Source organism: Aythya fuligula, chromosome 2 (assembly GCF_009819795.1).
Source record: "Aythya fuligula isolate bAytFul2 chromosome 2, bAytFul2.pri, whole genome shotgun sequence".
NCBI lineage: Eukaryota > Metazoa > Chordata > Aves > Anseriformes > Anatidae > Aythya > Aythya fuligula.
Window position 1 is genome coordinate 63,472,361 of NC_045560.1, and position 25,275 is coordinate 63,497,635.

Below are 25,275 nucleotides of genomic sequence, written 5' to 3' on the forward strand. Positions count from 1 at the left end.
AAAACTACTGACAAGCCAGAGATGCGAACTAGTAAAATCCTGCAGTACAAGATAATATTAAAGCTGGTGACAGACTGCTGGAAACGTGTCGTTGTTAAAAATAAAGAAGATACCTTCTCAAAAGGTCCCTTTAGACTGAAGTCTGCACAGATAGCTTTTGCATGTGGTTCTGATGGCTCATATCTTCAGTAATAAACACTGAGGCCAAAGCAGCATGCCATCAGAAAGCATAAGCATGTAAGGAGAAAATAAGGCAAATTATTAGCTTTAGAACAGTCGTTTTCTAGATTCAAGATTCACACACCCCCTCCCCCTATTAAAGAAGAAGTGCAACAGATTTTTATGTGGATTTAGGGTTTTGTTTGTTTGTTTGTTTGTTTGCAGTACTCCTCTACTGAAAGATTTGGGTTAGGGAAAGATCTTAATAGAAATCAGAGGCAGTTTCATTGATACACTGTTCTTCAACAAGGAATGAGGTGAATGTTGTTGCTTGTAAAGAAGGGAAAGGTAGTGATACAGACAGAGGGGGAAACAGCCTTTATTTACATCACTCTGGCTCAGGTATTTTAAAGTGGATTTCTTTTGAGTAACAATGCCCAGGGATAGTAAATTGCAAAATGTTTTGTTTTGTTTTGTTTCTAAGTTAGAAAAGGGAACTAGGAGGAGGCCTCCAGATATATTTCCACTTTTCAGAGGAGCTTGAATTTATATCTCTGCTGTGCAAAGATGTGTGAAATGAGGAATTACAAGTCACATTTTTCTCCCTATACGTTTTGCAAAATGTTCTTTCAGATGTGTCACAGGCAGTATTTCTCTCTTGTAGGATGCTTTACACCACCTGGGTGACAGCTGTAAATCACAACCACTTCAGAACCCAGATAGAGACATTTTAAGAAACCTATTATCCATAAAATGTTTCTGGCTGATACTGATACTGAACATTTCTCCTTTCATGGATAATTATTACCTTTCTATGCAGGTGCTTCAAATAGTAAGGCCCTTTAGAAATATGAGTCAAAAATATAACTTTTTTAGTAACAACTAAAAGTTACTCATTCTAACTACGTATTAACTTTCAGCTATTCATATTAACAGCTGATCTTTTGCTTACTGATAAATTACAATTAACCTGTCACAATTACAACTTCATGACTGATTCAAACAGCCTTACAAACTAGGACCTGGTCCATAGCTGGCACTGGGACGGGATCTGAGGTCTGGGCTTTGAGTAAGGGAAACAGAATGTAGCAGAAGATGCTCTCCCTGTGTTTCATCCTTTTTCCTAGGAAGCAGACACTGCCCTTGCTTGAGGACACTGCTCTGACTCCATCCTACGAAAAGGTGTGAGGAGTAGGACCATGCTTGGTGTTTGTCAGTCCACAGGTACATTTATCAAAACCAGCTCTTCAACAGTCAAACATACATGGCAATGTATGTATGTATGTTCCCCAGCTCATGAGAGAAGTTAGATCAAAATCAGATCAGCTATCAAGAAATTGAACTTTGTTTTATCTGACCAACTCCCTGATCTCTCTACTGTGGGATTTTGGAAGGTGGTTTCAGAGGAAACTGTCTTCATGTTGTAGTTGGCTGATTTATATTCAGACATAAATCAAAGGGAAAATTGAAAAAGCAGGGCCTTGATCTGCTGTCCCACCAGACTCCATCAGAGGTGCCATCAGTAAAAGTGGAACTGGGCTGTATTTAAATTATATGTTAGAGATGACAGTCAGGCTCGTGGCTTATTATAGGACTAGTAAACCACTACGGGACTATGCCTCAGTTGATATAAGCAGGTTTATATTTATTAATGTAACAGAAGGTGAAGTGCTGGCTTTGAATACATACAGAGACAAAGGAGGCTAGAAACCAAGTATTGAAGACCTGTTTCTTCCATGAATGCAAGGGAGCTACGCCAATGTAAAAGAAAGCATTATAATTTGCTATTTCTAAAGACGCTTTTAGCTAGCAGAAGTCTGATCAATTGTCCAGCAAAGTTGATTTATACCAGCATTTTGGATAATATTTTGAAACTAATATATTTATAAAATAATATTTTGTTCCACTTCTAAATTAGCACTTCAAATCCTTGAGTTCTGGCACAATAAATGCAGAAAATCAAAACATCTGTGTTGCCATGGTTATTCTATGTACATCTCCAAGTTCAGAACAGATGAAAAAATCACTGACAGTATGTATTATGTCTGAGCATAAAAGACATAGTTTTCATTTCTCAAGGACCTTTCACATAATTCAGAGTAAAGGAGTCTTGATGCTACTCCGATCTCAGAACAAGTAGTCCTTGAAAACTGGGACAGGTTCTCAACTATTATTAAGCAGCCTTGACACACAAAACTGTTGCTATAATGCAAATTTAAACTAGGTGAAGGTCTCATATAGGTGATATAATGGGACTATGCAAACATGCTGTTTGTCATTCTTCTTTAAGATTTTGGGTTATTGCTCAAACCCTCCAAAATTACTCAAGACTTATGAAATATGTACATTTCCAGCACCTGTGTTTAAATTCAGCTGATCTGTCACCAGCTTAGTATGTTACTGGTGAAAATCTAAACGTAGCAGTCTGAATTCTATTCTCTGAATCACAGTTAGAGAAACATATTCCAGAGACACTATTGCTAAATCTTGGACAAAATTACATCAAATCTAGCAAGGAAAATGAATTGCAATTATGTGAATTAAGCTTTTTATATCTATCTATAACTTGACACTAACTTCAGCTTAGAGACAAACAAAGATAATAAGGATGTCTGTCCCAGAGCAAACTGGTATTTCATATTTATTTTCAGTTTGATTTAGGAAAAGAACTGTAATTTTTTTGCAGAATGCAAACATATGGAAAGAACTCAACACAGAAATTCCCGTTTGTGATGACCACTTAGGAAACCAACACTGTTATGTATCAGCAATAATATATAACTGTATAAACATATTGTATGCATCAACTTACTATATTTATCAACAATATTATATAACATCCAAAAAGAATCATTAAGATGCTACCTACAAATTTTTGAGATATTTTTGCTTTCTTACCACTATTAATTGGCCTGTATTTTTTTCTAGAACAAGACCTACAAGAACCCAAGACATCATGACTAACCTGAGAAAGCAGAGGACTTGATTTAAGGATATCTGGCATTGCCAGAGATGCTTCAACTTTTCAGCTGTAGCATGGGGAGAATGGTAGGTATGCCTTTTAACAGAGCTTTGAGATCAACTGAAGAAAGATACTAGGTAAGAGCTAAGTATTATTGTTTTTGTCACTTTTTAATATTAACTCAATATCTCTTTTACTGTTAACCACTGTTAGAATTGTGAAATGCAAAAAGATGGTCTCCAACACATAGCAACCTGTTGTGAAGTACCACAGAACAGTATGTCCCTTGTGTTTTTTAACAAAATGTGAAGCAATAGGATGTAGTCAGTTAAAATGTTCTTATGTAAGACTATATCTAAACATTGAATGTTAATACCCTTGCTTTCAAAAGTATTGTACTCAAATATAACTGTGTCCTGGCAGAAATGAGTAAAGCCTGCAGGAGGATAAAATTGTCCTTGCACAGACTCATAACAGAGATTCAGTCCTGCAGTAAGTCATCTTTTACTATATGCACCACACAATAACCACCACTTCCAATGAGTTCTCAATGCTGACATGGCTAATATTTATTTACTAAAATCTCCTAGTTTCATTTTGCCAGCACTGCTCAGGTGTTGCAGTATCACCAAGTCCCAAGAGATCCAGATGCCAAACTACAGTCTTGGCAGACAGAAGGGTGGAGAAAAGGTGCTGGGCTATAGCATGCACTTTGTTTCACTGTTTTCACTGTGATGTCTAGACTTTAACCATATCCATAGATATGGTTAATCCACACTTTGTCAGGTGCAATATAGATCATATTTTGCTCCTGTACTCCTGGGTTATCAAAACATTTTTTCAAATAATCCCTTCTACCCTGGGCAATAACCTTCCAAACAAGCATCTCTGTGGTCTGTGAGGCTTATGTATGTGTGTAGACTTGATTATTTTAAGCAGCAGAATATAGCTGCTCAGAAATGGGAAGCTTTGAAGACTTCCAAAGTCTAAGAAATTGCTGTAAATTAGGAGATCTTGTGTTAAATTCTCCAAAGACCTGTTCTGATATGGTATCGGATGATGGGTAGGGGATAGTAACATGCAAGGATAGTAACAGCCAAGGGAGCATTTCTTCTCCCCTTTCTTCCTTCACAAGGAATGCAACCAAAATCTTCCTGAGGTTGCGTGCTTATGGACAGCCCTGCCCTCCCATAGCTGAAGGCCTACGGTTGTTGCTTTGTCATGGGTTCAAAGAAAGAAGCAAGGCAATGGCACTATAAAATAGCGGGTGTTTTCCTTTTTGTTCTTTGAGCTTACATGAAGTGAAGAGCTGAGTAAATAACACTTGAAGAGTGGAGAGAAACTCTAATGTGTATGTATACACAGAATGAACAAAAGACTTGGTTTGCAATGCTGTTAAAATGGGTTTGCATCTTCAAAAAAAGTATCAATTTTTCTAGTTGGTTTGTTATGAACTCCTTCTAAAGCTGTCCTGCACAACTATTTTCATCATTTATGTTTGTAATTTCCTAGTACAGGAAGACATTGCTTCAACCTTTTTTGTAATGCTATCCTGTAGCTCTGCACTGCCTCCTAAAAGCAGGAGTTAATTCTTTTGGTTTTCATCCATCTTTGAGCATGTGTTTGGTATCATCCAATACCTATGAAGACCAGAAGGTTACATTTGTTCTCTTCAGTATGATACAGCTTGAATAGTAAATCATTAGGAAGGTTCCATGGTTTCCATTTTTGTGTAAAAACAGTGAAAATATCAAACAAAAGAGGACTCAACATAGGTTTTTCATCCCATTCATTCTTCAAGAGACTAAAAAGTAGTTTTATAATACCAATCTGATGACACAGTTACAGGACATAAGTAAATGAGTTAGAGGAATCACTAAATGTTGTTTGAAAAAAAATCAGTATCTAAATACAGGGTAAATATACGTTTCATATTTAAATATATTATGTTTTACTTTAAGCAGACATTTATACTTCAAAATTCAGGTGTGTGTAGTAATTTTGAAATCAAGAGAATACTGCAATTATTCTAGTGGCATTGCATACATTACCATAACATGGCATAGAATGAGAGTAAATTGAAAAGCAATTACAATGCTCAACAGAAAGCAGCTCTGAGACTAAATGATGATGTTTATGAAACAAATGCACATTTTAAATGGGTTTTTGTTAAATATTTGTCTTTTGTACTGCTACCAATGTAGTTTACTTTGATGCAGAGATGTCAGTTTTGACAAACATTCTTTTTTCCATTTTATTAAGTCTGTCAAAAATAGAAATCTTTCATTTGAATTGAATTTTTTCCCCCTGGAAATTCAAATGAAACTTCTCAGTTGGCTGCATGCAGGCTGTAAATGCTTCTTATGCAGAACCCAACTGTCAGAACACATGAAAATCTGTGTGAAGCCTGACAGTCCCTCAGCAGATATACAGGGGGATAAATTTTGCAGACACTTGTTATACAGACAGTAGAGCTCACTGTTTGGCAGAGGTTGTAGAAGTATCATCATTTTTGACAAATGTGATTAATTTATTTATTTTTGGATATGCTGATATAATGTTGATGTAACATAATGGTGACTGATGAACCTGCTTGGGAAAACATTGAGCAGTGAAAAGGACAAATCAGTGACAGACTGATTTGGATTAATAAGTCAGAAGCATTTTAGTACTTTGAAATGCAAAGTTGTTCATATAAGAAGAAAACAATAGGAGAATGATGTTGATGGCATGGAGGATTTCAGGGAGGAGCCACAAGTATGACTGAGACAAAGAGAAGATAGCTATCTCTCACCTCTACTTTTCTCTAAGTATCTATTTAAAAAAAATCTAAACATGAAAAAACTACTAAATAATGAGAAAAAAAAAAAAAAAAAAGCAAAACTTGAGAAAGGTTTTTGAATCCGAAGGAAAAATCATAAGCTTGTATGATATCTGGAAGTTGAACTGGTACAAATTCTGTCTGGAAATATAGTTTGCCCATAATTATTTTAAAACAGTAGGATAATTGACAGTAGGATAAAAGAGAAATGATTTCCTAAAGGTCAGAAGAAATATGCTTTTGCTGGGAAAATGTTGACAGACTGAGTCATATTTGTAAATGACATACTCTGTGTGACCAGGGTAGGCCAAGGAAGTTCTGTGGGCTGTGCTGTGCAGAAAGTAACAGGAAATGAAAGTAGTGGCATTATCTGCCCTGAAAACGGATGGATCTTGAATACACATGAATCTTTTGGCTGATCATATTTCTGAAAGTACCCAGCATCTAGCCTCTTGGCAGTTTAACTCCTTTGTCAAATTAAAATGTAGCTATTTTGGCAATGCCTCTGTGCCCTTGGCACCAGTAGATGTCTCTATAACCGCTATGGCATTCAAATAAAGTGGTCGCCCCTCATTACTGGTCAAAGCACAACAGAAATTAACCGAGAGACTTCATGCACAGGAAGACCAAACCTTGCTCCAAAACTTGAGCAATATCACTGAACTGGCTGTGGTTAGAGGGGGAGGGGATAGGAAGGCACAGACATTTGGAGGAGAAAACCCCAAGCAGAGCTACAGGCTGGGAGATGAGTGTTTGGAAAGCTGCCAGGTGGAGAAGGACCTGGGAGTATTGGTGGATAGTTGGCTGAATATGAGCCAGCAGTGTGCTCAGGTGGCCAAGAAGGCCAACTGCATCCCGGCTTCCATAAGAAACAGTGTGGCCAGCAGGGCTAGGGAAGTGATTGTCCCCCTGTACTCAGCTCTGGTGAGGCCGCACCTCGAGTACTGTGTTCAGTTTTGGGCCCCTCACAACAAGAAGGACATTGAGGTGCTCGAGTGAGTCCAGAGAAGGGCAACAAAGCTGGTGAGGGGTCTGGAGAACGAGTCCTATGCGGAGTGGCTGAGGGAGCTGGGCTTGTTCAGCCTGCAGCAGAGGAGGCTCAGGGGCGACCTTATTGCACTCCGCAGGTACCTTAGAGGAGGCTGTAGAGAGGTGGGGGTTGGTCTATTCTCCCATGTGCCTGGTGACAGTTCGAGGGGGAACGGAGTAAAGTTGCACCAGGGGAGGTTTAGGTTGGATAATAGGAAGAACTTCTTTACTGAGAGGTTTGTGAGGCATTGGAATGGGCTGCCCAGGGAAGTGGTTGAGTCACCATCCCTGGAGGTATTTTGAAGACGTTTAGATGTAGAGCTTAGTGATATGGTTTAGTGGGGACTTAGTATTAGGTCAGAGGCTGGACTAGGTGATCTTGGAGGTCTCTTCCAACCTAAATGATTCTGTGATTCTGTGAAATACTGGCCAAAGAATGTGTTGGTTGTAAAGCAGGTCAGTGGGCTGTAGCTATGTGAGTGTCAGCACAATAGGAAGCCTTATCTTACCAGAAAGCAGCATCTCCTCTGTGAAACATCCTGTGTCATCCAGAGTGTCAAACACTCTGTATCATCACACAATGACATTTCGGTTGGATGTCTGTAGTAGTGGCGAGCTGATAAGCTTATTTCCTATATAATATCTGCTGGTAACTTTTTTCTGAAGATTAAGGAAAATGAGATCTCCTGCAGAATCTTACAACAAAGGGACTTAGCAATGACTGTGGAATTCTGCAGAAGCCTGCATTTCACTGTCTAGGTTGATTTTTTTGTAGACACAAATAGGTTTCTTGCTGTTCACCTAATAGGACTACATGAGGATAATATCAGTTATCTGACTTCTGCGTATCTTTTCCTTCCTGTCTCAGATCAAGTTTCTTTGCTGGACAGTGACCACGAGAGGTCCTTTCTCTACAAGCACATCATTGCTGTGTGGCTGCTAACATGTACCTGCATTTGCAGCTTGTTGCTTTTAGGGCTGTGACACTTTTAAAACTTTAAATATGTATTTTAAATTAAAACAGTGTGATAATGCCACTTTTTAGGGACATCTTTTCAAATTAAAGTTTAACAGCTTGATAAACCGATGAGTAGCTATTGCTAATGACTTCTGGCTTTCATGGTGTGAGGCTGAAACAAACACATCTCAGGAACGAGAACAAAACTGGAAGGAACTTCTATGGTTTCTGATGCAAGAACTGCAATGTGCCAATAAGCAGCATCCTTAAGAAGAAGCTCTTTCATTGCATGTCATTTTACTTCTCATAATGCACTGCACTTAGTTATCCATGAAATTCAGAATGACTTTTTCAAACAGAAAAGGTCAGTATATACCAACAAACACCATATACTACTTAAGCTATGGCAGTTCTGTTTATGTTGAATACGATAACATATCTGAAGTCTTAGTTGCATTAGGATAAACAGAGAATAACTGATTTTTCAAAGTGTAAAGAGATTTTGATTTCTGTAGTGGCAAATGCCTAGAAATACTGCTAAAGAACAATAAAAATATGAGACATATCAGATATTAATGCCTCACTGTGAGCAAAAACAGTTTATAAAAATGTTACAGGTGTTTCCTCTTTTCCACAAGAGAGAGAAATGCTAAATAACATTTTTCCCTCCCAACTTATTTATGAAAACAAGGCGAAATACCAGTCATACAAAGAGGTATAAATACAACTTTGTGAAGTTAATATCATTGTCATATTAAAATAAAAGATTTCAAAAACTCACCCAGGAAGAAAACCTTGTATTGCAGGATTCACAGGTGAAATGGAAGATATACTAGAGCCAGTTTTAAATGAGATTTTTCAGGTTGCATTAGCAGTATAACCAGGATAGTACAGACCCCAGAATTGTTCATTTTTTCCAGCTTTCTTTCTGTGACTGTAGCGTGGACATCCTCTTGATACCTTCATAAATGCAAACAAGCTTCAGTATGACACCCCACCTGAACTTTTCTTCTCCCACATACTATCATAATACTTAAAAATACTAACAGAAAATACATTTAGAATAATCAAAATTGTATTTAATCTCTCTTTGCAGAAGCATTATATTAAAAACATATGGCATATGTATTAAACTTTTCGCTAACTTTCAGTTAGCCTACATCAGTTCCAGACAGGAAAGCTCATTTGCACTAACCCAAGATGGCCTTTTCTAGCATTTTCTAATATTTTGTAACACCCTGTCCCCACACATTAGAGTGAAAGGGCCCTGAGCACCGGGACAGCACTGCACATGCTGCTCAGGCTAGCAGGATCTGAGCAGAATCTCCACTGAGCCTGAGTATCCATGCTATTTAATCCATTACTCAGATGTCCTGTCCATGGAGAAGGAATTGACTGAAATGTGTGCAAAACCCAGCACACTGTAGCAGACAAAATTTGTAGCTTTGATAGAACAGCATATGGTTATTTTCTGGCTCTGGGAAGGGCAGATTTGTGCTTCAAATAAACAAATTGATGAATGAGTAGCAGAATTAAAACAGTATCTCTGATGTTTGCTGAAGAACAATGGAAATGATCATAAGAGAAGTAAACTGAGAACACAGCTCAAAAACAAAATCATGATTTCTCTAAGAATCTTTTATTTTCACCTACTACTAATTCATGCTTAAGGGTGTGGTAACATCTCAATTACTACAGCAGTTCCTCCTCCCAACCTTCTCAGCTTGGTTTCTCTAGACTGGGAGATGTTTGAATAACCATTACAGATTGTTCCATGTGTAAGAATCCACGTTTACTCCTTGAGTAAGAGCCAGATGGAAAGCTCTGCTGGCATTTCAGATGGGCTCTGTACACTCGTACTCTTACCCAGTCTTTATGTATTCTTTCATTTTTAGAATATGTACAAGGAAGATTTCAGGAATATGACTGAAGAAAATATGGCTAACAATGGCTCCTCCTCTTCCTTCACCCACACGAACTCCATGAGTGCCATCCTGATTACTGTCTACTCAGTTGCCTTTGCTGGAGGTGGGATAGGGTCCATTGCAATGTCATTTGTGCTGGTCAAGATGAACACTCTGTCTGTGACCACTACAGCCATCGTTAACCTGGTTGTGGTGCATGGTCTCCTTCTCCTCACAGTGCCCTTCCGCCTGCACTACTATGTCAACAAGGAGTGGGTCTTCCAGATGCCATTCTGCAAAATGGTGAGTGCTATGGTGCACCTCCACATGTACCTGACCTTCCTATTCTATGTGATTACGCTGGTGATACGGTGGCTGATCTTTTTTCAATGGAAGGATAAGGTAGAGTTTTATAGGAAGCTGCATGCCATTGCCGCAAGCATTGCCGTGTGGATCTTCGTCATTGTCTTTGTGGTGCCACTCTTCTGCATGGAGTACGGACGCTCAGGGACATATGATAATAAAACATGCTTTAAGTTCCACAAAGAGCTACAGCAGGACAGTGTGAAAATCCTGAACTACCTAGTAATTGTGGCTGTCGCCTGTATTACTTGTATTCTCTTGAGCTTGCAGATTTTCATTCTGATAAAAGTGTCAAGAAAATTCTCCACCTCCCTCTGGTCACACCAAGAGTTCTGGGCCCAGGTGAAAAACTTGATTTTCATCTGTGTCATCATAATTTGCTTCCTTCCCTATCATCTCTTTAGGGCCTACTACATACGGCATGTGAATGACTATGAACAGTTAGAAAGCTACAATGAAGTTTTTTTAAGTCTGACTGCGCTCAGCTGCCTGGATCTCCTGTCATTTGTGCTGAGCGGAAGCCGCCTCTTCAAGCAAAATGTGGCTGTGCTTCGAAGCAGGTTGCCTTGCTGCTAGCACCAACCACCTGCAGCACGCAGACTGGTGGAGCATGGTGCTGAGCAGATGGAGCAAACCCACTTCCCAGAAAGTCGTGGTGGGCCCTGGAAACAACATAACACACTCATGCAGGGCTCTGCACATCTCCTCCCCCCAGAAAATGGGGTGATCCACCACCCACATCTCAGCTTGTAAACTGGAGGTCTGCCTCTGGGATCTCCTCACAGCGATACCTAGTGAGTTGTGGATACACCTTGAGGAGTGGGGAGAAGTGGCATGAGCCCATGGCTCATAGATTTTCCTTCTTTTAGATCAAGTTTTGTGAAATCTGAGGCACTAGAATGAGACTTAAGAGAACTCGCAAAGTATGTAGAAACACACACACACAAAGTTTTTCTAGGGAATTAAGGACTGCATTTTTGAAATTCAAAGATCTATATTGTTTTCCACATACATTTCTTATTTATTGCCTGCAAGCATAAAATATTGGTGAAACTTCTTTCTACTTCTTTCTACTTCAACGTCTCTTGCTCATCAGACAGCAATAAAATAACAATTGATATATCTTGCTGTACCTGTATGATCTTACTGCCATGCTCATTGCTTTTGTCCCCAACAAAGACCAATGTCCAAGATGGTTCCCATCAGGAATCATCAGACAGGATCCCATCTCTTTCTTCCTTGTCTTCCTTTCTGCTTCAGGCTCCACTATATCCCTTAGGAGGTTTGACTATGAGAAAGTATTTTCAGGTCAGAGACTGAGTACTGCTATATAACAACAAAAGTTGGAAACAACTGAAGTTCATAACACAAGAGATTTGTGGGGATACTCACATGGCCCACCCTTGACAAAGTGCCTGAATCACAACAGCTGATTAACAGAGGGAGATGTGAGAGTTTACAGTGTATGTGAATTTGAGATAAAACTGACTGAGAAAGTGTTTGCCCCAAAATAATTATGTTAAAACAAAGTAGACCACCAGCCAGATTAAACAGTAATTGAGGAACTACAGAGATATTTAAAACATGGAATGAATCAGTTTGAATGTGTAGTTCACTGACTGCCAGTTAATTATGTGTCATTAAAAAAGCAATAAATTTTTGGTTTAAAAGTATGTTAAGCAGTTTTACCCTGCAGCAGAAGACATGATTGGGATCAAAAAGTTATAGTAAGTGGGGTTATATCAGGGTGGTGGTCAGTCACTAGAGGGATTCCCCAGGGCTCCATTTTAGGGCCAGTTCTCTTCAATGCTTATGTAAATGATCTGGATGCAGGACATAGAATCATAGAATCATTTAGGTTGGAAAAGATCTCTGAAACTGTCAAATACAACTGTTAACCTAGCACTGCCAATTCTAGCACTAAACTATGTCCCTAAACAACACATCTACACATCTTTTGAACGCCTCCAGGGACGGTGACTCAATTACATGCCTGAGGAGCCTGTTCCAATGATTTACAACCCTTTCAGTGAAGAAAATTTTCCTAATATCCAACCTAAACCTCCACTGGTGCAAATTGAGGCTATTTCCTCTTGTACTATTGCTTGTTGCTTCCCCTAAGCCTCCTTTTTCTCTAGGCTAAATAATTTAATGCATAATAGTTAAGCTTATAGATGACACTAAATTATAAAGAGCTGTTGAATCCCTTAAGGGTAGAAAGGTCTTGCAGATCTTGAAAGATCTTGACAAACTGCAAAGATGGGTACTCACCAGCCATATGAAGTTTGACAAGAGCAAGTACTGGACTTTGTACCTGGGATGGGGCAGCCCAGCTATACATATAAAATGGGCAATGAGAAGTTGAGAGCAGCCCCATGGAAAGGGATTGAGGGGTTCTGGTCAACAGCAAAATGAACGGGAGTCATCAGTGTGCCCTGGCAGAAAAAAGCCACCTCACTTCAAGTACTGTGTGCAGGTTTTGGCACCACAATGTGAGGAAGGCCATCCACCATTAGAGAGTGTCCAAAGGAGGCCTACAAAGATGGTGAAGGGTCTAAAGGGCAAAACATACGAAGAGAGTCTGAAGTCACTTAGTCTGTTCAGTCCAGAGTAGAGCAGGCTGAGGGGAGGCCTCATGGCGGCCTGCAGCTCCCTCAGGATGGGAGCAGAGGGGCAGACGCTGAGCTTTGCTCTCTGGGGACAGCGACAGGACCCAAGGGGACAGCATGGAGCTGGGGCAGGGGAGTGTCAGGCTGGGGGTTAGGGAAAGGTTCTGCACCCAGCGGGTGGTCAGGCACTGGAACAGGCTCCCCAAGGAAGTGGTCACAGCACTGAGCCTGTCAGAGTTCAAGAAGTATTTGGACAATGCTCTCAGACATAGGGTTTGATTTTGGGGTGGTCCTGGTCGGAGCCAGGAGTTGTATTTGATGATCCCTGTGGGCCCCTTCCAACTCAGAGATTCAGTTATTCTATGATACATTTATATTTCCTCTTATAGCAACCTTGTTGGTGGATGGAAATGTCTTACATGCATTCTGTAGGCACTGCATACCTTTGTAACACTATATTATAAACCTTTTTTTTTGCAATAAAGTTGTTAACACACAAAATATCTATTTGCTCAAAAAGTTTGAAAAATAAAACACATATTTTCAAACAGCACATCTTGACCATTGAGCTTAACTGATCTGGTTCATTAACGCGTTAAAATCACAAGTAGTTTAATTCTTGTAAAAATGTACGTGTTTGCAACACCCTGCACCATGGCATCACAGAAAAAAAGACAGACAGAGTTTTTATTTTTTTTTCCAAATAGAAATGGATGCTAATAATATTAATGTTAATTTGTGATGCTAATGAGCAGAATTAAAGGGATATAATTCTATGCTTTGAGTTGGTGATACTAGTTGGCATTAAGTCATGATTTCTATTGGACTATCTAGACAAACTTTACATCTGCCACTCATCTCACATTGTGAGTCTAGCAGAGAAAGCCTTCTCCTATCCAAAAAGAATGAAGTCTTGGTTAACACTGGTGGGAATTGCACTACCAGTTGGTGATGGAAGTGGTGCTTCCAGCAAGGGTGCTCACAGGGCCTGTGGGGACGACTGAGTACTGCTCCCTCCAGCCTCCCCCTGCTTCACCCCTCAACAGCTTCTTGTTCTCTCCCACCCTCCTGGGCACCCTTCCTGCTCACTCTCCTTGCAGGAGCTGAGGAGGAACTGGAGGTGCTGCTAAGCAATGCCATGGAAAAAATCTCTGAAAAGCTCCTAAAAACAAAAGCATAGACAAGGCCAGAGCAGCATCTGAAATGTAGCCAAGCAGCTCCTGTGAACAGTGATGGTGGAGGCAGTGGTGGGGAGTTGCAAATATGCAAAAGCCAGTCCACAGAAGACCAAAAAAAAAAAGAAAAAAAAAAAGAAAAAAAAAAAGAAAAAAAAAAAAAGCTCTACTACAGAAGAACATAGAGGGCATAGGCCTTGGAAAAGGTGTTGGGGAAGAGGGTAGGAAGGCAGAATATATGTATGTTTCTGCCAAACATAGACTGTGCCTCTGGACTTCATCTCATGTTGTTTATTGAATCCTTAATGTTGCCAAAAGTGCAACTCTCACTGACAGGAACAAACTTGACCTCCACTGCTCCATAATCCCACTTCCACATTGCCAGTCCATAGGGTTGGGATTCTTCTCCTGCATTGCTTTCAATTACATCTGTTCCCTCCCTAGTTCACCAGTGCGCCATTCAAAACCATGTTGATGCAAGGATAAACACAGCAAGCTTGGGTTTTGCAGCAATGTTGGTTTGGGGTATTTGCCAGAGTTTAGTCCTACTTTTCTCATCCCTCTTAGGCTCCGGATTTTTTCTTTCCAGGCAGTTTTTCACAGACCCACATCACCTGACATTTCCATTTCCATTTCCATTTCCATTTCCATTTCCATTTCCATTTCCATTTCCATTTCCATTTCCCTATGGTTCCAAGGACCAGGACATATTGGACTAGCAGTGCTGTTAGAGAAAGGGGGGATCTCCATAGCTGCAAGAGAAACAGTACTTTGTTTACACTCTCCCTGTAAGTAAACACTATGGATAGAGCTTGATTGGTGACAAGGGCTGGTTTCAAAAGCCAAGGAGTCATTAATAAAACACCAGTTTGAACTCCCAGCCAGAAACTTCATGAAATGAAACTAAATTTTCGGTTACTTAGTAAGACAATTTTCTCCACCTGCAAACAGTTGCTTAATAAATAAGATTTTTTGTTGAAAAGAAAAATACCTATAAGGATAATATACATAATCCACTCCCTGAAGTATAACTGCATTATATAATATATATATCTGTAATGGAAATGGTGCTAGGCTCAGAGATGAGCAGTGTAATATGCAACTAACTGGGCGGCACAGCTCAAATCCACAGGCAACCCTATCTGTAGTGGTATCATGGTAAAGAAAGACCACCTGCCCAGCACTGACAAGAGTTAAGACTAATGTTAACGTAGAAATTCAACAGTGTGTCTGAATCCTTCATCTGAACTTGGGAAGCAGGACCCTGACTTCTGCCTCTACAGAAGTAGCATACTAAAGGAATGGCACTGATGGAAAAGACCCCACAATGTCTAATCTATTTTAGAAGTCTGCAACAGAGAGAAACACAACAATCTGACAAAGGCTGAGGCAGGGAAAATGTACTAGTGGTGGCATCGTGACCACTAACAAAGATGCAGAAGCACATGCTATAAGAACTGCAGATAGCCCTTTGTCTTCCCAAAGCTTTTCTTCAGAAGAGGTAAAGACTACAGAGATTTCACTAGTCAAGTGCTACAGGAGCATGGGAAAAAATAAGAAAATAAAAAAGACAACAAAGAGTGTATTAGAATTGCTGGAAAATCCTATGGTGGACAATCTTGAATCATATCCTTGGAGAATGGGAGAGACTGTGTGTCTGGGAGCTGTGTACAGAGAAACATGAGTGTGTGAACTCCACATGCATGGAGACAGACACCAACCTATTTTCCCTACTTCTGTTGCAGTTCCCATCCTTTGCTATAGAAGGAGCAGTTTAATCAGTATCTATTCAGGACTGGAAATGTATCTCTACACTGGAAAAAAGCATTATGAAGTCTGACATAACAAAAAGAGGCCTGCAAGTTAAATTCAACTTGCAAGAATAAATTATTCCTGAAGTTAACTGGCCTTCAGAAGTTTAAGCCCAAATGGCATGCAATCTGTATGTATTATGATGATACTGTGGAAGCAACTATTCTGAAAAAAAAAAAAATGAATGGAAATTTGTTGTTCCTTCATGAAATGATTGTTTCAGCAACTTACTACATTAAATGACTGAAGGTTTAATGCATTTCAGAAAATACTGGCTATTTTATTCCACTGTCCAACTCTATAATTTATTTGGCCATCATCTGAAATGCCTAATGGCCTCAAGATCACCTAGTCCAGCCTCTGACCTAATACTAACAAGTCCTCCAGTAAACTATATCACTAAGCTCTACATCTAAACGTCTTCAAAATACCTCCAGGGATGGTGACTCAACCACTTCCCTGGGCAGCCCATTCCAATGCCTCACAAACCTCTCAGTAAAGAAGTTCTTCCTATTATCCAACCTAAACCTCCCCTGGTGCAACTTTACTCCGTTCCCCCTCGAACTGTCACCAGGCACATGGGAGAATAGACCAACCCCCACCTCTCTACAGCCTCCTCTAAGGTACCTGCGGAGTGCAATAAGGTCGCCCCTGAGCCTCCTCTGCTGCAGGCTGAACAAGCCCAGCTCCCTCAGCCACTCCGCATAGGACTCGTTCTCCAGACCCCTCACCAGCTTTGTTGCCCTTCTCTGGACTCACTCGAGCACCTCAATGTCCTTCTTGTTGTGAGGGGCCCAAAACTGAACACAGTACTCGAGGTGCGGCCTCACCAGAGCCGAGTACAGGGGGACAATCACTTCCCTAGCCCTGCTGGCCACACTGTTTCTTATGGAAGCCGGGATGCAGTTGGCCTTCTTGGCCACCTGAGCACACTGCTGGCTCATATTCAGCCAACTATCCACCAATACTCCCAGGTCCTTCTCCACCTGGCAGCTTTCCAAACACTCATCTCCCAGCCTGTAGCTCTGCTTGGAGTTATTGTGCCCCAGGTGGAGGACGCAGCACTTGGCCTTGTTGAACTTCATACAGTTGACCTCAGCCCATCAGTCCAGCCTATCCAGATCCTCCTGCAGAGCCTTCCTACCCTTAAGCAGATTGACACACGCATCTAACTTGGTGTCATCTGCGAACTTACTGAGGGTGCACTCGATCCCCTCATCCAGATCACTAATAAAGATATTAAAGAGGACCAGCCCCAGTACTGAGCCCTGGAGAACGCCACTAGTGACCGGCCTCCAACTGGATTTGACTCCATTCACCACAACTCTTTGGGCCCAGCTATCCAGCCAGTTTTTAACCCAAAGAAGCATACGCCAGTCCAAGCCACAAGCAGACAGTTTCTTGAGGAGAATGCTGTGGGAAATGGTGTCAAAAGCCTTGCTGAAGTCAAGGTAGACCACATCCACAGCCTTTCCCTCATCCACCAAGTGCGTCACTTTGTCATACAAGGAGATCAGGTTCGTCAAGCAGGATCTGCCTTTCATAAACCCATGCTGACTGGGCCTGATCACCTAGTTGCCCTGTAATCCCGCATGATGACACTCAAGAAAATCTGCTCCCTGAGTTTCCCTGGCACTGAGGTCAAACTAACAGGCCTATAGTTTCCCAGGTCTACCCTCCAGCCCTTCTTGTAGATGGGCATCATGTTTGCTAGCCACCAGTCAACTGGGACCTCCCCCGATAGCCAGGACTGTTGATAGATGATGGTAAGCAGCTTGGCCAGCTGCTAGGCCAGTTCTCTCAGTATCCTCGAGTGGATCACGTCTGGCCCCATCGACATGCTTACATCTAAGTGCTGTAGCAGGTCACCAACCATTTCCTCATGGATAGTGAGGGCCACATTCTGCTCCCCATCCCCTTCCACCAGTTCAGGGTACTGGGTATCCAGAGAGCAACTGGTTTTGCAGCTAAATACTGAGGCAAAGAAGGCCTCATTTTATTCCACTGTCCAACTCCATACTTTATTTGACCATCACCTGAAATGCCTAATGGTTTCTAATATTTCATGAAATGACCATCCATATTGTTCTAGTAGGGAAGGTCAGGTGCTTCAAATATCAGTCTAGTGAAAGAAAATAATTAAAAACAGATGCAAATTTTACAAAGCATAAATGACCTCACAATAGTCTCTGTTATAGAAATCTGCATTTGTTCTGTGATTTATTGTGTATTTCTATATAGCATGGGGAAAAAATTAAACAAAACTATTTCTATTGTCTTTCAAGCTAATAACTTTAAAAAGACAGAGATTAGACATTTTGCATAATACCTGCCTACTATTTTGTCATTTTGCAAAATAATTTAAAGTCATTTTGAGAAATGACTGAAGATTTTAGTCATTTTGCAGAATGACTGGTTTCATAATATGACTGTAGCAATTCGTCAGCAATTGGTGCAAAAACAGTTGTACATAAAAGGAGGTACTTGGATCAGATTCCTCTACTTGCTAAGTAATACATTCTGAAGATGTCTCAGGACTTTGAAGTTAAATTTAAAGAACTTTACAAGATCCAATAGAAATGCTCAGAGTACATGATCCTGAAGACAGAGTATTATGTAATTACTGCTGAAATAGAAAAGGCAAACCAAAATCCCAGGTCAAAGTCAAGACATGAATACTATCTGCTTGCAGAGTAAATATGGAGAGTCCACCCTTTTTTTTTTCTCTCTCTTTTTTTTTTTTTTTTTTTTTAACTGTAAGTGTATGCATTGCTACTTTTTCCCCTTAAGAGATTCAGCTTTACGGCTAATGAAGAGTTTCCTTTTTCCTTCATTTCAGATGTGAAATTCTATAATGTGGAGACACTGAGAAACTGATTAAGAGAAGGCAGACAAAAGAGGAATCTCCCACATATTTTGTGAGCATTAAGGATACGTATGATAACATCAAAAAAGCACATATGGCAACTGGCCATGGTGGACACATTCATGTCGTAAAACACTTGTCATCTAACTATGTAAACATCACCAGAGATGCCACTGAGCTCTTCAAATCCTTCTGTACAGTCTGCCAGGAAAAAAGAAGGTAGCATTTGGCTGAACGGCTTGCTGACCAGTCCCTTCTGAACAAGGAACACTTAGTACGGGGGCAAATTGACATTATTGATGTGCAGTCAATGTCTCTAAGCAGCTTGAAGTGGATAATGATGCACCAGGACTGTGTCACCAAATTTTGTTTTCTCTGTCCACTTACATGAAAAAATAGAGCTGAGCTGATTCTACAGTTTCTTGACATCTTTCTCATTTTTGGAGCACTTGTTGTATTAGAGGGTCATGATGGAATTGAATTCGTTACTGAAGTCATGCAAGAACTGAAATATTTGTGGCTTCAGCTCAGCTTGGTGCATGGAGAAACAGGACACTCAAAGTCAAGAGCTGGTAGAGCATTCAAATGGCAATATTAAGGAAGTGCTCATGGAGTGAACGGCAGACAATAATTCATGAAACTGGTCTATGGGAATTCACTTTATGTGGTCTGCTAAGATTCTGCTCACCACTCAGGAATAAACTGTTCACCGTAGTCAGCTCTGTCTGGAGCAGATCCTGGGTTTGGGATCACGTCAACCTCTCTTCCATTTGATATCATCAACTGCCTAAATGCTGAGGAGAACCTGGTCTCTGTGCTGACTTGCTGTGCTTCATCACTCATCCCATGAGCCCAGGCAGCTCCAGAGCACCCCACTAGTACTGAGGCTGTAACAGAGCCTGCACCCTGGCCTCCATTAGAAGAAATCCATTCACAACCTCTGAAATCTCCACTTGCAGAGACCTTACAGACGTGTAGCCTTTTGCCAACAGAGTCCATGGCTAGTGCACAACCACTAGCTACCCCAGCCTGCAAAGCCGACCTCTGGTTTCAGCAGCAGGGCAAAGGAGCACAGGCAGGCCAAGCTGGCCAGGTGGAACAAGGCAGGTCAGCACCCAGGAAAAGAGCATGTGGCCACCTTCCAGCTGGCAACAAGGGAGCCAGTGTGACCGTCTCCTAGACTGTCCAAAGGACCAGCAAGCAAACCAACTGAAATGTTACAGAGCAGAATAGATGCATCAACAGCCCTCCTCACAAATGTATCAATCATGAAAATAAGTGTTAGCTCAGTGAGAAAAAATGTTGTGCTTCTAACCAAAGCTTACATTTTGAGGTTACGTTGCTTTTAAACATTTCATATGTGCAAATTAATGTGTTAAGATATTTTTCCAAAATCAACTTAAAAAATTAGAGATAATAATAGTTCACAAACTTACAAGCCTGGAGGAGAGAAAGGGGGAGAGAGAAGGAAACTATTGTTTTCTTTGGTGGAAAAAGGAACAACCTCAGCCTACCAACAGAAAGTCCCTCTTCATCCTTATCACTGATTACTGTTACAAGATAACAGATAATCATGATATTGTTTATGTCATCCTGCCATAATGAAGGGACCAGAAACTGATACAGTTTGTTTTTGTATTGACTTTATTCTAAATGTATTGTACTACATGAATTTAATTTCATTAGGGAGCAGAGTTAATTAGCATAGCTGTTTCTCATTACTAATGTAACCCATATATATGGGTCTCGTTAGCTCTGTTGTATCTCCTCTGTATGCAACCTTGAAATAAATAAAGAGGCAATTTACCACAGCACTGTTCTGATATTCAAGAACATGCTCCATTCAGGGCTGCTGAAAGGATATTGTACCCTGTGTGCATTTTGTTTTGCCACAACAGTAATCGACCTGCAAAATCAGTCACAAAATAATAAAAAAAAAATAATGACATGAAGGTAGATTTCTCGTTCTGTCCACCAACAGCAGACTGCAAACATAAGCTGATACATCTTTCATTGAGAAGTATTAATCTTCAGTCAATTAAACAGTTTGAAAGGCTGAACCTTCTTTGGTGCTTTAGGAGAGAGCTCTTGCTAATGCAGCAGTGGGGTGTGGAGAATAAACAAGGCTGGAAAACAATACTAGCAAACTTTTCACCCCAATAAATGTGAAGTACACAAAGCAGCGAAACTACAAGAACAGATGAAAAACCTGACAAGTGAAATTAGGCAGTCAGCAGTTCACGGGCAAATAAGTAAAGCCAAGCTGTGAGACAAAAATGACTCGCAAGAAAAATTGGTTGCTCCTTGGCTAAAATCCCTGAACAGGTCACTAGTGGGCATATTTAACTGTATGAGGGATAAAAAAGTGGTAATGGAGGGACATAGAAAAATACAGCACGTGAAATAAATCACCATAACAACATCTTTTACAAAAGTGTGTAGGGGTGTGAAAACACTGCAGTTAGAAGTGAGGTAAAAATGAAATATATATATGTATTTATATATATTCATGCTGGACTGAAACAGTTTCAGGTCTTTTAATGTGAAGACGTATTTTAGCTATTACAGAAAAACCTTTAACTGATAAAATATTAACAAGGACAAAATCTGGATGTCAGAATGTGGGTAAGAGCAAATGGTGACTTAGCTTTGCGTTACTAAATGTTCCATATTAGTAATTGCTGCAAATTAGTAATTTTAGTACCATACTTAATACCTTGAAACTTTACAGAGCTACAGAGTATGATCTGATTTTTGTGTGGTCCTCTGCAGAGCCAGAAGTTGGACTCGATGATCTTTGTGGGTCCCTTTCAACTTGGGATAGTCTCTGTATGATTCTATGATTCTGAAGATGTAGATAGGAGTTTGACCTCTGTCTTCTGTTGTACTAAGACTAGTTAAAATTACAGAACCACAAGAAAAGTAGATTGGAAGTGATGTCTTGAGGTCACGTAGTCCTATCCCCTGATGAAGTACGGCTAAACTCAAAGTTAGATAAGACTGCATGGGACTGTCTTGTGTTCTGAAAATTTCTAAGGATAAAGAAACCAAACACCTTCTCTGAACTACTGGCCCACAGCTGCACTCTCACATTATTATTATTTTGGCTTTTATGTATCATTCAGATTTGGAGTTTCCCTTACTGAAACTCATGACTTGCCTCTTGTTCTTTCGTCCAGGCAGCCGTGATGCATGGGATTGTTTCATCCCAGGTGCAGGATTCTGTAAGATTCCTGCTGGTCCACTTGCCAGTCTGCTGAGGAACATTCCTGACTTTCAGCATGTTTCCAGTTCCTCCAGTTTGGTGGTACCCAAAAGCTCTCCTATGTTATGCAGGTCATGGTGAGAATGTTGAAGGTTACCAGACCCAGCACTGAAGAGAATTGCTTATAACTTAATGCCACCTATTCCTATCTGATCCTGGTCAGTGGTCTGTCAATGCCACATCTGAACCTCACATCTGAGGTCCTTGCTCACCTGATATGCCCTGTCTTCTAGTGACTGAAGTAATTTCCCATCACTACGCCTCACCCCACTTCTGCTTTCTACTACAAATGGTATAAAGACTTTTTGCTACTTTTTTCCCCAAAAGCGAGATGCTTTGGAGAAAATGTTAAATAAATAGTTCTTCAGGCAACAATAGCCTGTATAGTCCTATCAGATGAAAACTGAAGTCTAGAAAGATTTTTTTCTGGAGTAATGTGTACTCCAAAAAGGCTTTCTGAATTAACTTTCTTCCTCTCTCTTTCTTTTTTCTTTCTTTTTTCTTTTCTTTTCTTTTCTTTTCTTTTCTTTTCTTTTCTTTTCTTTTCTTTTCTTTTCTTTTCTTTTCTTTTCTTTTCTTTTCTTTTCTTTTCTTTTCTTTTCTTTTCTTTTCCCTTCTGTCTTCTTTTTCTTTCTTTTCTTTTTTTCCTTTTTTCTTTTTTTCTTTTTTTTCTTTTCATTTCTATTTTTATTTTTCTTTTTCTCTTTTTTCTTTTCCTTTCTTTTTCTTTCTTCTTCCTTTCTCTTTGTCTCTTTCTCTCTATTTCCCTCTTTTCTCCTTTTCCTCTTCTCTGCTTTCAAATCTTTTCAAACAAATCTTCGATTTTGAAAAGCTTCATATTTTATTAATATTTAAAATATTTCATCTGTTTGCTTCAAAATTGAATTTTTCCTTTCTGTACTGAGTCTGGCTTGGATGAAGCTGATTTTATTCACATCAGCCTATATGATGCTGTATTATGGATTAACAAACAAAACAGTGCTGATAACACCAGTGTTTTAGCTCTCAATGAACAGTGCCAAAGCTTTCTTTGTTTTTTGGCCATGCTCCACCAGCAGGTGGAGTTGGGGTAGGCAAAAGTTTGAAAGGAGACACAGCCGGGACAGCTGACCCAAACTGACCCAAGATATACCTCATACCATGTAATGTGATGTGATGTTCATCATGGTGGGGGAGCATCTCCAAAGTAGCTGTTGCTCAGAGGATGGTTGGGCATTGATTAGTCCGCTGATGCTGAGTTTTTGCATCAGTTATTTAACTTTTTCTGTTCTCTTCACTTATTAAACTGTTTATCTTAACACATGAGTTTTTTTTTTTCACTTTTACTTTTCCAATTCTCTCCCCTATCTTGCTGTGGGAAGTGATGGGCTGACTGGATGGGGACTCAGATGTCAGCCATGGTCAACCTTCCATACTGCTGAAATTAAGCCACATCTTTAAAGGAGTTAAAATACTGTATAATTCTTAAAATTGGTGTTTTGGACTACACTAAGCCCAAAAAGTTTTAGATTAGGAATTAAAAATGGATTTAAATACAATCCTACTTTTATTCAAATTGTTAAATTTGAGCATGCAAAGCAAAGAAGTCATAAAGCTCAGACAGGAAAAACCTGCTATGTATTCATATTTTAATCAGGAAGATTTTAAAGTATCAGGAGAATCTAACAAGCAACTTTTAAATAAATTATTTTTTCATCTTTTTATAGGTAACAACTGGCTTATACTGGTTAACAAAGGTTTGAAAGTCATACCTAAACCGTGCCTAGTGGGAAAAAAAAAAAAAGAAAAAAAAAGAAAAGAAAAGAAAAAAAAAAAAGAAAAGAAAAGAAAAGAAAAAAACAGCACCAAGAGAATTAATTGCCTCTTTCACTGGCCTTCTTTGAGCTGATTATCTAATGCCTGGATTTATTTCTGAGACTTTACATTGTCTGATGCAAAGGAATGTAACTTTGAATTTTTAGATGAATTAGGCCTCCAGCTTTACAGATAAAAATAATGTTTTTAAATACACTTCTTTCTACTACAGTTATTTCAGCTAATCTGCATATTGAAAATGTAAAAGTGAAGCATATAAATCTGTGTACCTTTGAAACCTGCAGGTAAACTCCATATCTGATTTTCACTTGAACTTTAGATCAAATTATTAATCCCATTTAAAACAGCTTTTTCTCTCTCAGATACAAAAGTAAATTCCGCAATAGGTCAGGGTTTTCTTAGAGAAAAAGTAGGGTCTCTTGTAAAGAAAATCTTCCTCATGAGATTATTTCTTATAGCAAGCGAATGGCTGCTGAAGGGATGTTGGAGTAGATCAATGAATGTGATACTTAGAATCATAGAATCATAGAACATAGGACCCATAAGAATCATCGAGTCCAACTCCTGGCTCCACACAGGTCTACTCAAAAATTCAGACCATATGACTTAGACCACAGTCCAAACACTTCTTAAACTCTGACAGGCTTGGTGCTGTGACCACGTCCCTGGGGATCCTGTTCCAGCACACGACAGCCCTTTCAGTGAAGAACTTTTTCCTGATACCCAGCCTGAATGTCCCCTGCTTGACACCATTCCTTCGTGCCCTATCACTGGTCACTAAGGAGAACAGATCTGTGCCTGCCCCTCCACTCTCCATCATGAGGAAGCTGTAGGCCATGATGAGGTCTCCCCGCAGCCTCCTCTTCTCCAGGCTGAACAGGCCCAGTGACCTCAGCTGCTCCTCGTACATCTTCCACTCTAGGCCCTTCACCATCTTTGTAGCCTTCCTCTGGACACTCTCCAACAGTTTCATGTCCTTTTTGTACTGTGGCGCCCAGAACTGCACACAGTACTCGAGGTGAGGCTGCACCAGCACAGAGTAGATCATGGGATACTGTCGTGAATTAATGCCTCATGCAAGTATGTATGGCGGCTGTTATCCTGAAAGCAAAGTACTTTGAGAAGTGAACACGGGGCAGTGATAACCCTGGGGAAACAGTCACCTGCCCAATTATTCTTGGAAGGCAGCTACATGATGCTAAGCCACTAGAAGGCTAAAGCCACCAGAAGGCTTTTTAATGAACAGAGGAAAGATCTCCACATGAGAAAGAAATTATAGTCATAGGGCAGAGAATTGCTTGTGCTGTTTTTTGTCTCCTATTTATCTCAAACATATACTGGAAATAAATCTAAGAGTTGTGATTTCTAAAATCTGAGCTGGTTGAGCCAGTCCTATGAACCTCTGTGAAGTGCAATCACTTTTTTTTCCCTCACAGGTATTTAAAAAGAGAACTGATCAAGGACTGCAGGCCCTTTCAATTATTTCATGGTACAAATTTCCTTACAGAAAGGTGTGTGCCCTCCCAGGTCCTGGAGA

The 25,275-nt window shown here is 40.1% G+C and overlaps 1 protein-coding gene across 1 annotated transcript; it reads left to right on the forward strand.

Moving 5' to 3' along the window:
- Nucleotides 1-1,329: 1,329 nt before the first annotated feature.
- On the forward strand, nt 1,330-10,772 carry LOC116486746 (probable G-protein coupled receptor 141). Its single transcript, XM_032183195.1, has 3 exons — nt 1,330-1,383; nt 3,088-3,258; nt 9,825-10,772. The coding sequence occupies exon 3, from the start codon at nt 9,828-9,830 to the stop codon at nt 10,770-10,772; it is 945 nt and encodes a 314-aa protein (XP_032039086.1). The 5' UTR covers nt 1,330-1,383; nt 3,088-3,258; nt 9,825-9,827.
- The last annotated feature ends 14,503 nt before the right edge of the window (nt 10,773-25,275 follow it).

Bases quoted from the DNA above. Each gene is read 5' to 3' on its own strand.
- LOC116486746 (XM_032183195.1), top strand. From the start codon at position 9,828: ATGTACAAGGAAGATTTCAGGAATATGACTGAAGAAAATATGGCTAAC.